At 40.3% G+C, this 17960-nt stretch overlaps 1 protein-coding gene across 1 annotated transcript; it reads right to left on the bottom strand.

Annotated features, from left to right (window-relative positions):
- Positions 1–243: 243 nt before the first annotated feature.
- On the bottom strand, positions 244–8901 carry KDELR1 (KDEL endoplasmic reticulum protein retention receptor 1). Its single transcript, XM_015810245.1, has 5 exons — positions 8724–8901; positions 7186–7286; positions 6067–6225; positions 3974–4226; positions 244–1438 (listed from the first exon to the last, which is right to left on the bottom strand). The coding sequence occupies exons 1-5, from the start codon at positions 8812–8814 to the stop codon at positions 1404–1406; spliced, it is 639 nt and encodes a 212-aa protein (XP_015665731.1). The 5' UTR covers positions 8815–8901; the 3' UTR covers positions 244–1403.
- Between the last annotated feature and the right edge of the window lie 9059 nt (positions 8902–17960).

Genomic DNA, 17960 nt, shown 5'->3' with positions numbered 1-17960 from the left:
CAGCATTCCCCTCGCTTCTCCGCGCCGCAGCCTCCCANCCCCCCTCCCCTCGCTTCTCCGCGCCGCTGCCTACCTTTCTGGAGCCCGTCACCGCGAACCCGCCGGGAGCCCAGAGGAGATACCTCGAGTATAACGCGCACCCAAACTTTGATTCCTTTTTTGGGTAGAAAATTTTGCGCGTTATACTCGAATAAATACGGTAATTTAGTATGGCAATTTAGAAATGGCTCTTATACTGAATTCAATGAGATTTATTTCTAAGTAATTGTATACAATTACATGTTGTGTGTGCAATCTTGCCTTCATGGTTTCAAAGCAAATATTCCAAAGATTTTGCTTTTGAGTAAGCATACATATACTTTAAATCAAGGTGTAATACAAATTGGAAGTCTAGATTGGCTGAAACATGGCTTCAATTAGTTTCACTGATTGTTCAGGTTCATAGCATTAAAATTGTTCTTGTCATATGAAAACATACAACTTTGTTATCAATTCAGAGATGATGTATCAAGAAGCAGCAGTTACGTGGCATTTATAGAAAACATGTTCTAATACAAGCATTTAATATAGACCCCAGGAGAATAAGTCACTGCTTTAAGAGAGATCAGAAAAAGCAGGATAAAAAAGTTAATATGGGACAATGAAGACATGAATAGCACAATATACCCTGAAGCACAAAGATTACAAACACGGAAAGCAGAATTTATTTTTATTTAAATTCCCATCCTTCCCACGAAGGCACTAATTAATAAGGGGAAGAGTTTTTCGGTTTTATTTATAGTGGATGAAGATTTAACCATCAAATAATACAAAAATGAAGAGAAAGTAAGTGACAAATATTTAAAGGAGAAGGTATTTTCTTGCCACTGATGTTTCAAAAAGTGAGATCCAAGGAAACCCAGACTTAAAGAAACAATTTGTAAGCATTCCTGTCTTATCTGGATAATTTTGTAGCACCAGGCCTTCATGAACAGAAAAGCTTGCATTTCATATTAGCAGTTATCAACATGACACCCAAACTAAGAGGATACAGATAACAGACTTTTTGAAAATGTATTTCCTACTTGTGCTGATTCATCAAAAAATAATACTCAAGCATTATAGACACAGAGAATGATCAAAATGGGTTAAAAAAACCCAAAAATCTACAATCTACATATTAACCAGGAATAGTCATTGTTAGCTTGGGATTCAAGCTGTGCTTCACTTCACCCCCAACTATAGCAGTCTGTTTTGTAGAAGGACCATCCGTTGTTTTGTCTCAAACCACGCTTAGATCAAAGTTCTGGGTGGAAGTTGAGATCAATAGGACACTTAATATTTTTAAAGAAATCTCAATTTTCTGTGAAGCTTTCCTTTCATTCTCCTTGGCCAAAGTATTTAGTTGCAGTCTTGATCTTAACTTATGCAGGCAAACTCAACTTCTTGCCTTTTAGAACTGCAAGAGAAAATAGAAATAAGAAGAGGTAAGAACTTAGAGACGTGTACTTCATTAAACTTTAGGCAACGTACCAAATAATATGGTGCCATTGCTTCTAGAGAGAGAAAAATGTATTTTTAATAATATTTTAATTAAACCATTAACCAAGAACAGTCAATATACACAGTGCACCATAAAATTTGTGCTCTTATTTCATATGCTGATAGCAATGCTTTATTTTTATCTATCCATCCATCAAATTTAGATATTGGCCATCTCACCCTCAGAGTGACTCTGGGTGGTGTACAGATAAAAGCATAAAAACAAAAACCACATAAAGATATATCAATAAAGGGGAGCCAGGTAAAACAAGGACAGATAAGTTAAAAGTCAGGGAGGACTTGGGGGGGGAGGATGTTAGTCATCCTATCAAAATAGCACCATGAGCACATGATATATGTGCATTAGCAAGACTGCCCTAAACAGCCTTTTGAGGACTGAGCAATTTTACTGGGCATGGAATACTAACATACCGTTATGGGAATCAAAAAATGAAAAAAGATGTAGGACAAGAAGTCATGGCAGAATAGAAATATTACATACTGCTACTTCCACTGTATCTATTTCAATAACAATCCCAATTGTCTGCCTAGCAAAAGCAATACAGGGACTCTTCAACTTAATTGGGAGCAGGACTGCTGTCATTAAGCAAAGATGTATACAGTATAACCATTGTGCTTAGTGCCAGAAATCCAGGTAGTTCAGTTGCTGTTGTTAAGTGAATGCCCTGGAAATTAGGTGAAGCAATTTCCTGGTGGCTTCCCACAATCTACTCAATGGGAAAACTGGTAAGAAGTTAAAAGCTCAGGAATTCTGGGAGTTGAAGTCCACGAGTCATAAAAGAGCCAAGGTTGCCTACCCCTGCCCCAGGCGTTGCTGGGTGGAAGACAGGAATGAGGGGATGTGAGGGACAAGGTGTGAAATGCTTGAATTTTCAGCTCCAAAGGCTTCTGAAGCCTCTCTACTCTGGGCGTGAAAATCCTCCTTGGCTGAAAACTCTGGATTTCAGCACAGTGTTTTCAGCCAGCTTCCAGAGAGGCTGGAGGCTGAATGAAAAAGTTCCATGCCAAAAGCCAATGAGGAATCTGCAGAAGTAACTCTGTGCCAAAGAAGAGCCCTCTCAACTTGGGGTGGGTGGGTTTGAAAACACCCTGTGCCAAACCCCTGCTTGGATTTCAGCATGGAGCTTTTTCAGCCAGGCCCCAGAGACGACAGAAAAATCTCTAAGCAGGAGGCAATGGCTTGCAACCTTCCCTTCTGGTTTTCCCATTGACATTCTGGGGAAGCCAGCAGGGAAGATTGCAAATGGTGATTGCATCTTGCAGGACCCTTGGCAGCTGGTCGTAATTGCAAACAGGATGCCAAGTGCCCAGATCACAATCACATGACCGTAGGGGTACTGCAACAACATAACTTCAAGGACCTGTTGTAAGTCCCTTCATTCAGCATCATTGTAACTCTGAACAGTCACTGAACAAACAATCGTAAATCGAGGACCACTAACGAGTGGAAAATATAAGTTGCAGAAATCCAGAATGTTTTTTTAAATCAAGTAACAAGAACTGGATATTCTTAGCAACTACACAATGTCAACATCTGTTGAAGAGGGACAGGAAAAGGGTGGGGAGCTGGACTGAAATGGGATTTCTGAAAGAAGACATCTCTAACTGGCAAATTAAAACTTTTTCTTATGTTTGCTTTTAAGTCTCTGTATATTTTGTAATTATACTTTAGTGGTGAATGTATGCCTATGTGCATTTACAGAGGTCTCCAAACTTGGCAATATTAAGAGTTGTGGACTTCAACTCCCAGAATTCCTCAGCCAACCATGGAGATCTTTATGAATGAACATAGACTGAATAAAATCGTAGACTTTTTTTTTTAAAAAAAGACACATTTCGTTAAGGATTTCAGTACTCAACGAACAATTCAAATAATTTTGATGCTACAAGTAAAAATAGTAAGAAAGCAATACATATTTGTCAAGCAATTGCCCTTTAATAGAATACCTAATTTGATTTCTAGTCCAACAGATTTTATTTTATTCAATCCTACAGAAATAGCTTTTTAGTGCTCACTGTTTGGAATATGTGAGCGCTATTTTTCTGCAACTTCTTTTTGATCCTAGGAAAAAAGGTGACGAAACTGCTAATTAATTTGTCAGCTTACAATTAGTAAAGAGCTATTAGTTAATATACCTCCCAGCATCAAAAAGAATTGAGTTTAGTTGAAGAGTGCCCTCTAGTGAACTTCCAGCTTAGCAGTAACATTTAGTCAACACATATTGAGACATGGTTGAGATGTTGATTCCCAAATAATTTTAAAATCCCAAGCACCTTGCTCAAGGCCAGAGAATTATTTATTTATTAAATACATTTATATGGCCGCCCAACTCAAACCTGGTGACTACAGGTGGCAGGGCACTTCTTCTTTATCTCATACTAATGGGATTTCAGTCAGGAGATCTAATTTCCACTTCTTGTTGCAAAATACCTTTTGTAATGTAGAGGTAGAAGAAATCGCAGTACAGTATCGTTTGCACCAAACCAGCCACAATGGCAATGAGGTCGAAGAACCCCTCAAACTGGTAGCGCCAAATCCAGTTGAACAGGTAGAGGGCACGGTAGACTCCCAAAGCGAAGAGGTAATGACTTGTGATGGTCTCTGCCTCACCTGTTTTACTGACCATGAAGAGTTGTGGCAAAATAGCCACTGACTCCAGGTAAATGGAGAAGGTCCAGAGAATCTGGAAGAATCCAGGAGAAAAATAGTTTTATATTTTCTGATTACATCTCATCATATTCACAAATTTGCATTGCCGTGAACATTTGTGTGGTCCACCATTGCCCTGCAGGATTCAGAACAGATTTGTGTCATAGACTTAGGATATGTCTGCTCCAACTCACTTTTTGATACTTTTGTCTGTGAAAGACTGCAAGGCCTAGTGCAACATGTATCTCTTTGCAAACTCCTCAATAAACCCTTCTACTGAGTGTTTTGTGAATTCCATGTACCTCATCCCTTAATAGGTTACAGGTAGTCCTCAACTTAACAACCAGAATGGAGCCTGCCCATTACAGTCATGATGGGTCATGCAGCAGGCCATTACACGACTGACTCAATTTTATTGTCTTTTTTTTTTTGCAGTGATTGCTAAGCAAATCGCTATGGTTAAATGAATCCATGATCGTTAAGTGACTCTGTTGTTTGCTATTGGGCATTTTCTCCCCAAACTGGAAGTAAATGCTGGTTTTGGACAGAAACTTCATATGGCCACATGACCATGGGACACTGCAAATGGCCATAAATGTGGGTGTGTATGTGGGCTGGCTATCAGAACTGAGTAGTAAATACCTTTGGGGAGGTCTGTCATAATTTCATAAGTCATAAATCAAGGACTACCTGAAGGTAGTAATCAAGGTAATCAAGTACTAACAGCTGCAGGACTTGGGTTTGGCTAGCCGCTAGTCTAAAGAAAAGAAGAAATGGGGTGACATGATAACAGTATTCCAGTATTTGAGGGGCTGCCACAAAGAAGAGGGGGTCAATCTATTCTCCAAAGCACCAGAGGGCAGGGCAAGAAACAATAGTTGGAAACTGATAAAAGAGAGAAGCAACCTGGAATTAAGGAGAAACTTCCTGACACGTGAGAACAATTAACCAGTGAAACAGCTTGTTTCCAGAAATCATGGGCGCTCCATCCCTGGAGGTTTTTAAGAAGAGACTGGACAGTCACTTGTCTGAGATGGTACAGGTTCTCCTGCTTGAGCGGGGGGCTGGACTAGAAGACCTCCAAGGTCCCTTCCAGCTCTATTCTATTCTAATTGACTTGAGAGAACAGTCTATATAAATGGCAGCACTGAGTCAAATATTGCCTAATGTCTAATCATAATCATCATCATCACCATCTTAGAGGAGAAACTCTTGGAAATGGCTACAGGCCAGATCAAGAAGTTAAAATCAACACCATCACTATCACCCTCGACTAAGACAGTGCATCACATTTCTGCATTCTTGTCCAGAAAACTACATGAATAAGATTGCCAGAAATCAATCTTGTCTTGAAGTCTGAACTTTTATATTTTCTGCCTAAGGCTGAATCCAGGCTGAATCAGTCATGCTTCTTGAGTTGCACTGAATTCAGTGAGTCACAATGGTCAAGATTTGGCAAGTTACAACTAAATTATGTCTGGATTCAAGTACTCTCTTGACACTTCTGTTGCTCCAACAGAAGTTTGTTGGTTTGTTGTTCTGCTGGTTTGTTGTTTCTTCCGGAAAGAAGAGTTTCTGGTTTAAATAACTGCAGGTATATCACAATTCTATTTCAGTACCATTTAGTCAACACATGAGCAGATAGGAATAGCTGAATACATGTGGCACCGCTTTGGAAAGCAAAATTAATTCAAGCTTGTAATTGTAAAAGGAACTAGCTATAAAGTAGCAGAACAAGCAGGGACTAGAATATTAAGGATGGCCATTTGCCAATTAAATGAGTAATTTTAGCAATAGGACTAGAACACATCATATAGCTTGCAAGTTAGGTATCTGGAGCTTAGGCTTGTTTACACTAGCACACATTTCATTACCTCTAGGGGTGTGAAATCATGATTTACTAGGAACGCTAACACTGCTGTCGGAATGACCAGGAATTCCACTCTGAAGGTATCATGGTTGCCATCATAGGTGGCTTTGAATTTGTTATAGATCATCCATACCGTAGCATAGGAACAGGCAACATACACCACCTGCAGGAGATAACATCGATCAAGAACTGTCACTGAGATTAAATATTATTTCATCTCTCAGATATTTAGTGTAATCAATCCCAAAACCCTGAACCTTTCAATGCCTTTCCCTTGGAATCTTTCTGAAAGATTAGGGTTCCTTCTTATAAACTAGATCCCGTCTTTAAATTCCCTCATTTATATGAAGTATGAGGAACTTGAAACCTTCTAGATATTGCTGAACTACTGTTCCCAAGCAACTTGCCAATGACGGGTGCCCAAATTTTCAAGTTCAGCATTATCTGGACGGTCACCAGTTCCCACAACTGTTCTAATGACAACTTTAACCAATCATTAAGCTGTTTCTATCTCTAATTGAGGTACACTGAGAATTGGGACTCCGATCTCAGGAATCAACTTAACATATTCTGCCACTGTTTTTCAAGGCCAGAGGTGTCAACCAACATACTGGTTTTATCTTTTAACTGATATAATAATATACTACCTGCTTACATTTAGCTTATCCAGGATTACTCACAGGGCAAATAATTTCTTTAAGACTAAAAACTAACATTGCTAACAATTGTCTAATACTTATTCTCTGCCAACGTAGCACCTGATATCCACGTCAAAATCTTCTTCATCAACTTAATTCTTTGTACTGTACAAATGCTGCTAACATGACAAGCTCTGTTACAAATAAATGAAGACTTCCTACTTACCAAGCAGGAAGTTTCACTAAATTAGGAGGATATACTTTTGGATTCTTTTGCATAAACCACCATTATAAAAGACTATTTGCCTTATCTCCTCCTCTTTTATAGCTGATAGTGGTGCCACATTATTGAAGCAAAATGTGCATACAGAAAGAAGTACAAGACAACAGAAACTTGTAACTATTTTATTTTGTGTGGCACCGAGCCTATTAGCCTTCTAACTAGTCACAATAACACACTATATAGTCCAACATCACTCCTGTACCTTCATGGAGGTGTTATACAACGAGATGTAGTTCGTAAATAGATCTAGGTACCGAGTAGTGAAGACAATGGCAAAGAGAGCTTGGCTCTTCCCAGAGATCCCTGCAAGAAAAGCACAAGGCACCATAACTCATGATCAGATGAGAAAATAACCATTTTTGACATTAAAAAAAAAGAGCAGAAAGTCATTATCTTGATCAGTGGCTCTCAACCTTTTCTATACCCTGCACCCCTAGAACGCTTCTGATATAGTCTCGCACCCCTTACAAAAGTTCAAAATAACGGCAATGAATTATGCATATACACTATAATTTTGAAAAGCCTGATCTTGATCCTTAGGAAAAACAGAGAAGATCATTTAAAACTCTTCAGGATTCATCATCCAATGTCACAACTCCTTAACACAAAGAAAGTTCATAGCATTCAAACATTCAGAAGAGGCCTGGAGCTGGCACAATAAGAGGTAGCCCACAATGAGAAGGCATCATTAGCAAGGGCAGTGGTCTTTCCAAGATCTACTCATGCTTTTTCTTCCAAGTCTAAAAAAATATACACCCACAATCTGGTTTTCCTCTTTTTCTATAGGGCAGTGATGGCGAACCTTTTAGAGACCCAGTGCCCAAACTGCAAGCCAAAACCCAGTTATTTATCACAGGGTGCCGGGTGGGCGCGGCTGCGGTGGTCATGGCAGATTAGGTGGGTGGAGCCAGGGTGGCAAGGGCCAGTCCCTCACCATCTTTGGGGCATGGCACATGTGCCCACAGAGAGGCCTCTAAGCGCCGCCTCTGGCACACGTGCCATAGGTTCACCACCACTGCTATAGGGCCAAAGGGGGTTGTCAGAAGGAAGAGATCAGACAGTTTTATCCAATCCCACCTCAAGTAGTTTCCATTTCATTATTCATTGCTTTTAACAAATTAGTTTAAAAAAAAAACAAGAAAGAACAACATCAACTTTTCTGCATTAATGCTTCCTTTCTCCCTGCCCTTTTTTTCCAAATCCGGATCACCATTCACTTTTTCAAAGCAATTCTTTCTCTAAAAGCAATAAATAAGAGACTTTAAATATAGAACACGGGTTTCAAATATTAACCCACAAATACTGGGTCTTTCTAAAAAATGTGTCATACCAGATACATATATATTAAGGGTCACAACAACCCAGTTGAATTCCAGAAATATAAATCTATAGAAATAAGTTGTTTTTTTTAAAAAAAAAAGGACAGACAGACAGACAAAGAGACAAAGTCCAACTTGTGTCACTTTGGAAGGTTTACTCTGAAGTAACCTGTCCTATAGCATGGAAGTTAACTCGCATAGTATACATAGAGAGGAAGGATTTAAAGAAGAGAGGATTAGAGCAATCTGGTAAATTGCACGTGTGTATCAGCTCCCAAGTTAGTTGAGCCTCAGATCCATCCATACATGCACTACCGGTAGTTCCATACAATCACTTTCAGGCCAGAAATAAAGTCACCTAGAGACACAGGGAAGGGATCAGTTGATCTCCCCTTTCCTCCCCCTCCCCCGTTTTCCTTACCAGCACAGGATCTGGTCTTCCAGATCTTCAACAGCAAGATGATTATAGCCAACAGATGCGAGATGTCTCCCAGGAAGCGGAACAGATTCATGGCGTTCCGGATGGGCTGCCGGAGAAAGCTTCGCTTACTTTCTCAGTGGGAAATCTGCCGAAAGAGGAGCGCCTTGGGGGTGGGGTGGGGAAGAGGAGATCCTCAAAAAAAACCGAGGGGGCGTTGAAGGAGAAATGGCTTTATTGTCTCCCACTTTTGGCTCTGGCCGGATTATCCGGGGAGAGACATAAGGATGGCTGGGAACGAAGGCCACAAAAGGGGAGGGGAGAAAGTCTGGCCACACCCACAGGTGGGCTGGGTTAATCCAGCGGGTGGGCGGGGCAGCGGGATAGAAGAAGAAGGCTTGCTGTAGTTCGCCGGCGGAGCCCCTCCGTGAGGGGGCGGGGCGTCTTCCTGGGGAGCCCGTTTTGCAAGGAATCTCTTTTAAAAAAGAGCAATTCATATTTCTGTGGAACAGCCTTCCGTCTGGCCGTGGGAAGACAGGGCCGGGGCGACCCGCGTGGCCCGATTCCTTCACACCCACCAGAAAAGGCGCCAGTGAGGGGAAGCAAAGGCCGGGTGGGAGAGCCTTTGCTCGCTCAGGGCTGGGCGGGCTGCATTGTGCTGTAGCAATTAATACACGACCAAGAATTTTTAAAGTCTTCTCGGAGGCGAGCTCGGGTCTGATTTGGCGGGCATCTTGCCCGAAGCAAGAAAGAGGAACGGCTCTGCTTTTCGGGGAGGGTGCCCCCCCTCCCAGAAGCCCCTCCCCACAAACCGTCCCGCTCAGCTGGGGCCACGTTTGCAGTAGACCAGGAAACGGAGTGAGCATACTATGTGGCATAAATTAGAACACACAAACACACACGACCAGGAAACGGATTGAGCATACCACATGACACTAATTTGGGACATACACCTTAAACACACATCTATGAGATACTGTCTTATGTCCCTTTCTATCCCAATGGCTTACAAGTAATACAGGTACAGGTTCTGCTTGAGCAGGGGGCTGGACTAGAAGACCTCCAAGATCCCTTCCAGATTCTATTCTATTCTATTCCTCGACTTACAACAGTCCATTTAGTGACTGTTCAAAGTTACAGTGGCACTGAAAAAAGTTGACTTATGACCGTTTTTCACATGACCATAGCAGCAGCCCCATGGTCACGTGATCAAAATTCAGACGCTTAGCATACGGTTGCGGTGTCCCGGGGGTCATGTGATCCTCTTTTGCGACTTTGACAAGCAAAGTCAATGGGGAAGCTAGATTCACTGAACAACTGTGTTACTAACCTAACAACTGGAGTTATTCTCTTAACTGTGGCAAGAAAGGTAAAATGGGGCAAAAATCAGTTAACCAATGTTTCACTTGGCAACAAAATTTTTGGGCTCAACTGTGACTGTAAGTCAAGGACTATCTGTATATCTGTATTTTAACTTCCTTGTATATAGCAGTTTGAGAGCCCTTGGCCAGAATGTATGGTAGCATAAAAATTTATTTTATTAAAATTATATGTCACCATTTTACTACTGAAGCAACTCTAAACTGCTATATAAAATAATAATATTGAATAATAGCATTATAATTTTTATCTGTAATGAGACTGTCGTGATTCTAATGTACGGGGTTTTTGTTACTCCTGAGTAAGGCATTAATATCACTGGCATATGATTTCTTGTTACATATACCTTGTGGGCAAAACAATAGTAAAATGTGATCACATGACCTTGAGATGCTGCAAACAGTGACAAATGTGGCTGTGTTGCTGAGCCTCTGTAGTGTGATCACATGATGGGGGGGGGGCAAATGCCAGGTTGTTATTCCCTTTTTGCAGGTAAGTCGCAACTTTAAACAATTGCACAATGACTGGTCCTAAGTCGAGGCCCACCTGTAGTTTTTATAGATTGCATATTCCGTAGAACAAAATAAGATAATCTCAACCCATGTTCACAAAGCTGTAACTCCTATTAGTTTTGAGGAGAAAAGGAAAAAGTTATTTTTGTTAAGAGTCTACCAATTGCACATTGGGGCTTAAAGCTTTTACAGTGTTCCCACTGCTACGTGAATATTCTTGAGGTGGAAGTTTCACCCTCTACATTTCTTCTGATAGCTCTGTAGACCAGTGTCTCTCAATCTTGGAATTTTAAGTTGTGTGGACTTCAACTTCCAGAATTCAACATCTGCATTCTCAGGTATCCCTTTTAGTTCTGTTCGGTATCTGAGCCTTTCAAAGAACAAAGCCAAACTTTTTTGCACTGTCCAAACCAGTATTTCTCTGCCTGTTTAGGCCTAATTTTGGTCTGCAGATGTGAGTGACCATAATGGAAGAGCTACTACATGTAGTCCTTGACTTACAATCACAATGGAACCCAAAATTTCTGTTGCTAAGCAAGACAATTGTTAATGAATTTTGCCCCATTTCTACCCCACCTTTCTTGCCACATATGTTAAGTGAATCACTCCAGTTGTTAATAACGGTAGTTAAGGGAATCTGACTTCCCCATTGACTTCGCTTGTCAGAAGGTCACCAAAGGGGATTACGTGATCCTATTGTCAAAAGGTCGCAAAAGGTGATCATTTGTTCCTGGGACATGGCAGCTGTCATAAATACATGTCTATGGCCAAGCATCCAAATTCGGATCACATGACAATGGAGATACTGCAATCATTGTAAGTGTAAAAAACAGTTGTAGGTCACTTTTTCAGTGCTGTTGTAACTTCGAACGATTAATAAACGAATAGTTGTAAGTTGAGAATTGCCTATGTTATTCAACTGCCAGATATTCTGAGATCTATAGCAAGAGCTCTTAGACTTATATACCACTTCGCAGTGCTTTAAGCAGTTTACAGAGTCAGCCTATTGCCCCTAACAACCTGGGTCCTTATTTTATCAACCTCGGAAGGATGGAAGGCTCGGTCAACCCTGAGCCGGTGAGATTGCCTGTAAGAGTAAGCAGAATTAGCCTGCAGTGCTGCATTCTAACCACTGTGCCACCACAACTCTAATTACACTGAAGCCATATTGTGAGGTATCCCAGACCAATTTCACTGGTAAACGCACAATATGACACGTGAGCATTGTGTATAATATGGTGATATTGATTTGCTCCTGTGAGAGGTTGTATGCCCTTTTTTGGCCAGGGCCATGCCTTCCCTATTTAAAATACTGTAAAATGTTCAAGCCACTCGTAGTGGCTAAATTTGGCAGGAATCTGTTGTAATAACTGACGAATCCTAGAAAAGAGTTATAGCTGATTGTAGCCTCCGGGTATTCTCGGCTGCTTCAATAATTCTCCATACACTTGCATGCACTTTATGTGTCAGCAGCTGGATTGCAGTATGTAATATTTGGTATAAAGAAGTAGATTTGTTGCATTGTGCTCAAAAGCTATAGGCCACCAATCTCTGGCATAGTGCTTGAGATTTTATAGATATACTTCATCCTTTGCTCTAATGACAATGATATTATCTACACAGCACAGAGTACTGGATTGTCTTGTAACACGTGGCTCACAACTTTCTGCCAAAACATTGATGCAGATGCTATTCAGAACAGATTATATTATAATCATATAACTATTTGTGCAAGTTTATGATGAGGAACACCCAGAATCTACCATAAATACCTCAGCTTCTGCTAGGTCTGTTTCCTTGAAATGTTTCTCCTCACCCATCCTGCGCTCCAAGATTAATACAAGAATCCTCAATTCTAATAATAGCTATTGTTGTTCAAACTGTAATATAGGTAGTTTCTGTTTACAACCATTTGTTTAGAGACCATTTGAAGTTACAATGGCACTGAAAAAATTGACTTGAGAGTCACAGCATCCCCACGGTCATGGGGTCAAAATTTGGGCCATTGGCAACTGGCATATGACAATTGCAGCATCCTGGGTCATGTGATCACCCCTTTTGACCTTCCAACCAGCTTCTGACAAGCAAAGTCAATAGGAGGAGCTGAATTTGCTTAATGAACACGTGATTCACTTAACAACAATAGTGATTTACTTAATAACCTTGGCAAAAAAGCTCATAAATTCAGGAGCAACCCAGTCCACTATCACCTTGCTTAGCATTGGAAATTCTCCCAATTATGGTCTTAAAAACCACCTCTAGTGGAGCAGGGTAACTATTTCACCTGACAGTTCTAGAATATTCTTTTTAGTTGTGGGATCAAGAGATCTGATCAGTTTTTCCTCTGATTTATGTCACTTTCACTTTTTTGTGATGGTTTATGGGATTGGATATGCTTATGGTATTTTTCTTAACAGTATTTTAATATTATAATATAATCTATATAAATACAAATGTAAATGTTCGTTTGTTCAAAATCTTAAATCTCCGAAAGTTCTTCACCGATTGCTTTGAAATTTTGACACAACGTTGCATTCGAATACGCGCATGTTTTTATATACCTACTATTATATAGATGTCACACCTGTGACAGGTAAAAACATGCTTTTTTTAAAAAACAGCGCCATCTGTTGGACTTGTGAAATTAAACATTTTACAAACGTGCACTTTCTCTTTTCTTTCTTTTCCATTTAACCAGACTGAGCCACAGCAACGCGTGGCCGGGTACAGCTAGTATAATAATAACTTTATTGTCACTTTGAATGTTCACCAATCGGCATACATCAAAATGAAATTTCGTTGCATACAGCTCTCAAAGGGCCACCACCTCCGATATATACTCCTTGTTCGTGGCCAGCTCAAGTTTCAGATTGTCCATTTTAGTCTCTAGGGAACGAATGATGGCAAACAAGACAGATGGAAACGGAGCTCCATGTGGATTAGCCCTCAAATTAGCTTGTATTCCTGCATGACAACCTCGCCTTCTTTCCTTTTTCCGATCCTGACTCTTCCACCTTTTCCTTATGTGTTTGAGTATGACAGTGCCATCCTTTGACAACACCAGCACTGCTCAATATCCTTTTCAGCTTACTTTTAGTGGTCTCCATGTTAGGAAGCACAGAGGGCAGGTTTTGGCCCTCTGGCAGGTGTCAAATGGGAATTATATTTTTCCAGTGTAAAAATTAAACTATATCTCTGACTTTAGTTTAGGATCTGCAAAATGCTTCTCCAATTTATGTTGTGACAGAACTAATAAAGTTCTATTGTCATTGAATGTTTTTGCCATTTGCTTCTAATGTGAGCCATAAATACACATAAAGGATTATATCATTATAGCAGACTTGGTTTTGAAGTAGCATCAACACCAATTCTTTGGCAGAGAGCCATAGATTAAATGCTACTAGGCTGTTGAGACTTTTTAAGTGACATCATCGCCACTAGAGAAAATGAACCCTGTTCTTAAGATATATCTTATGTTCAAGGTTGGATCATCTCAAATCTAATTTGAGAAGCGTTCAGGATAAAGAGCTGAAACAAGCAGAGCAATCTTCTCACACTGAAGAGAGACAGTTTGATATAAGTGTTTAAATTACTGACCTTGGGCATAAAAGCCAACTGGGTGACATCAGGCTGGTCACTCTCTCTGAGCCCAACCCACCCCATAGAGTAGTTGTTATGGGGAAAATAGGGGGAGGGAGCAGTATTAAGTATGTTTGATGTTTTGAGTTATTTATAAAAAAAATAAAGGTGAGATAAAAATCTAATTAATGAGCAAATAATAAATAAGTAAGCAAGACATATGGACTACCTCCTGAAAAAATGGGAGCAACACAAAGAAGTTGCAGCTGATGTGATTGGACATTCAAACAGTCATTCCCAGCCACCCACTCCAGAAAATTCTGGGTAGTCTTATAATATCTGTGGGAAGTCAGCCCCCCAGAGAAGGAAATATTAAAAGGGCAGAAAAATATATTTCCTCAAAGGATCTTAAAAACGCAGGAAAGCATGCCCAGTTTTTCTTAATAGCCCCAGGTCTCCCTTCCCCAAGCAGAAACCAGCTCTATAGAGATGCAGATGTAAATCCAGGGAGCTAGGAGATTAAGAAAAGAAAGACCTAAAATCTACATACCCCATCCAAACTCTAAGAGTCATCAGACCCAGGGAAGCAGGATATGATCTTTGGACATAATAAGATTTACCCATCACCATCAGAATACCAGAAAGGCACACTCAGACTCAGGTCAAAGTTCATGCCACAGGAACAACTCCAAACAAAAGGCTCCAGAGGGTATAAAAAACCACTCCCTACATGTGCTCAGTCCTTTTTTTCACTTGTCTTGCTGCCAGAACCATCTTCCTGTCTGGCTCTCCTCTCCAATAAACTACAACCTTCTTCCCAAAGCAGTTGCCATGTTTATTACCAGCTTGGATGAACCATGATGAAGACTTTTCTTTCAACATATCCAAATATACAATTAAAAGAACCAGTGTGATGTAGTAGTTAAGGTGCTAGCCTAGAAACCAGGAGAATGTGAGTTCTAGTAAGGTGACCAACCGTCCTCCTTTAGGGAGGACAGTCCTCCTTTTGTAAGTTTTGTCCTCTCTCGAAAAGTGTCCTCCTACATGTCCTCCTTTTCAATATTTGAAGACTAAAATCTGTAAATCTCCGTATTCGATCGATGCCGATCCGATCCGTTGCGTGTAATGTGACATATTTGTATTTGACATGACGATTCATCAAGGCTCGGTACAGTGCGGCGAGACGCGATTACGAGACGCATGCGCTCCGCACAGGAGAATTGTTTTGAGAGAGTGCGCCGCATGCAAATGGCTTTGTTTACTTCTTACCAAAACACGACATGGCATGCACGCTCGCATTAGACTCACTTTTTTTTCTTCAATTTATTTGTGTCCTCCTTCTCATTGTAAAAAAGTTGGTCACCTTAGTTATAGTCCAATCTTAAGTATCAAAGCCAGCTGGATTACCTTGGGCCAGTCATTCTCTCAGCCCAACCCACCTCCATAGGATTGCTGTTTGGGGAAAATAGGAGGAGGAAGGAGTTTAGGGTATGTTCACCGTAGTTACTTACAAAGTGATAAAGGCAGGACAGGATAAAAATATCCAAAGACACAATAAAAGTCTGATAAATAAAAAAACAGTTAAAAAAAAACAAGACATGGCAGTCCGAACTAAAAACAACTGTAACAATAAAAGCACCACAGGAGTTCTACAGACATATCAAGCCTGGGAACAAAGCCAGGTTTTAACCTCAGGAGATGGTGGGCCTTGCACATTTTTTGGGGAGAGGCTGCGACGAAGAAGACAGGCCTCCTTGGTCCCACAAGGTGACCTAGTTTAATTGAGGGGACCCTCTGCCCAAACGTACTATTGTCTCACTCTGGTTCTTCTATAAGCTTTAGTAAGGCAAGCAGCAGAAAAAAAACCCTACCCTTAATTCTAATCCAGGGTCTTTTGTTGATCGGTAGAAAAGACACAACAGTGATGAATCTGGAAGTCCTTTGTATGTATTAGTCCTTGATCTACTTCCCTACCCTCAAGGAAGTCCATGAGTCTTGAATCTCAGTACATGTTCACAAAGTAGCAATTCGCATCAGTTTTTAGGAGAAATAGAAAAGGTTCTTTTCGCTAGTGTCCACCAATTGCATATCAGGGCTTAAAGCTTTTATATTCCTGATGTGGAAGTTTAACCCTCTTCATTTCTCCTGATAGCTCTGTAGTCCAGAGTTTGTCAACGTTGGGAACTTTAAGATGTGTGGACTTGAACTTCCAGAATTTCCTAGCCAGCCAAGTACCTAAAGTTGAGAAACACTGTTCTACACTGAAGGAAATTCACTAAGGCTGCAGGGTAGAAACCTTTCAGGACACCATTTTGACAATTACCTATACTTGAAGCTGTTTGTTTCTTGTTTCCAGTGAAATATTTAAATGAGATACTTTCTTCTTATTAAGGAAAGAGATTGAATGTAAGAAGTTGTGGTGCTATCAACCCAATCAGATCCCCCTTGTGCCAAACCTGGTGCTCACTTGGGCTTAAATCTGAACATGGGCCTGTCACTTCTCTTAGTGAAAAATTTGAATATAGCCTCTCAGTTGGGAGAGCTGCTCACGAACTAAAAAAAACTGTGATAAAGAGTCTGATGGGGAAAAAAGGAGGTAGGTAGAATAAAGGAGCATTCTGTTTAAGAAACTATTCCAAAAATAGTTAGATATATATATATAAATCAGCTAGAAGTACTTAACAATGGGAACAAGGAGGATCAAGTATAAGTGCTTTTAAAGGCCATTTCTCTTTTAAGGAGATCACACGAGGAAAGCACTTCTGTATGGAAACCATCCTGATTTCATTCACTCCTTTTTGCACACTATCATATATGATTATTCTTTGTGGTGCTTTAGCCATTTCTGACTCTTTATGGCCTTGGAAGGTGATACTTGTCAGGATTCCCTCAGTGATCGGTCCTCTGAGTTCTATAAGATCTTGCTTGAGTCAAACGTGATGGAATCTAGCCACCATCTTGTCTTCTGACCTCTTTTTTATTGCTTTGGATTTTTGCAAGCATCAGGGTTTTTTCCCAGTCACTCCTACCTTTGCATTATGTGTGCGAAATTTTTAAGCTTTAACTTCATTGTTGGTGTTTCCAGGGATGAGTGGTCTGGTTGTTCCTTCTTCTAATGTTGAATAATATGTTCTTGTGGTGCAAGGTATTCTCATCAGTCTTCTCCAGCATCACAATTCAAAGACATCCGTTTTTCTTTGTTCAGTTCTTGAGCAGCTCCAGCTTCCGCAGCCGTATGTTATAGCCACAGGTTTGACGCCATAAACTTTGTTCTCAGTGTGATGGTTCTGAACTATAATATTTTGTCCAGATCTGTTATCATTTTTCCTCTGGGTAACAGACATCTGTTTTAATTAATAGCTAGACAGCCCTCATCCTTGTGAAATTTTGAGCCTGGGAATGTAAACATCTGTTACTACTTAAGCTTCTTTTCCACCTGTTTATTGTATTGATGTTGCCTTTTCATACCAGCTCAGGTTTCTTTAACCAATTTTTTCACTTTCTTCTTCACCTTCAAAAAGAGATTCCTTGTATTCTTGGCTTCCAGCCATCAAACTGGTATAATCAAGATATGTCATGCTGTGAATGTTTCTCCCAACAATTTTAGTTCCAGTTTCTAATTCTTTCAGTCCAACATCTCCGTATATATTATGCATGTAACTTAAGTAAATAAAGAGATTGTATAAGGTGCACTTCTTTCCCATTTACAGGTAGTCCTCGACTTACAACCATTTGTTTAGTGATCATTTGAAATTACAACAGCACTGAA

Source organism: Protobothrops mucrosquamatus, unplaced genomic scaffold (assembly GCF_001527695.2).
Source record: "Protobothrops mucrosquamatus isolate PMUCROS unplaced genomic scaffold, P.Mucros_1.0 scaffold8, whole genome shotgun sequence".
Lineage (NCBI taxonomy): Eukaryota > Metazoa > Chordata > Lepidosauria > Squamata > Viperidae > Protobothrops > Protobothrops mucrosquamatus.
This window is presented reverse-complemented; position numbering and strand designations above follow the sequence as displayed.

Excerpts from the sequence above, each read along its gene's own strand:
- KDELR1 (XM_015810245.1), bottom strand. The coding sequence starts at position 8,814 with ATGAATCTGTTCCGCTTCCTGGGAGACATCTCGCATCTGTTGGCTATA. Across the intron at positions 7,287-8,723 it reads GAAGACCAGATCCTGTGCTG|GGATCTCTGGGAAGAGCCAA; the intron begins GTAAGGAAAACG and ends CTTTTCTTGCAG. Across the intron at positions 6,226-7,185 it reads TGTATAACACCTCCATGAAG|GTGGTGTATGTTGCCTGTTC; the intron begins GTACAGGAGTGA and ends TATCTCCTGCAG.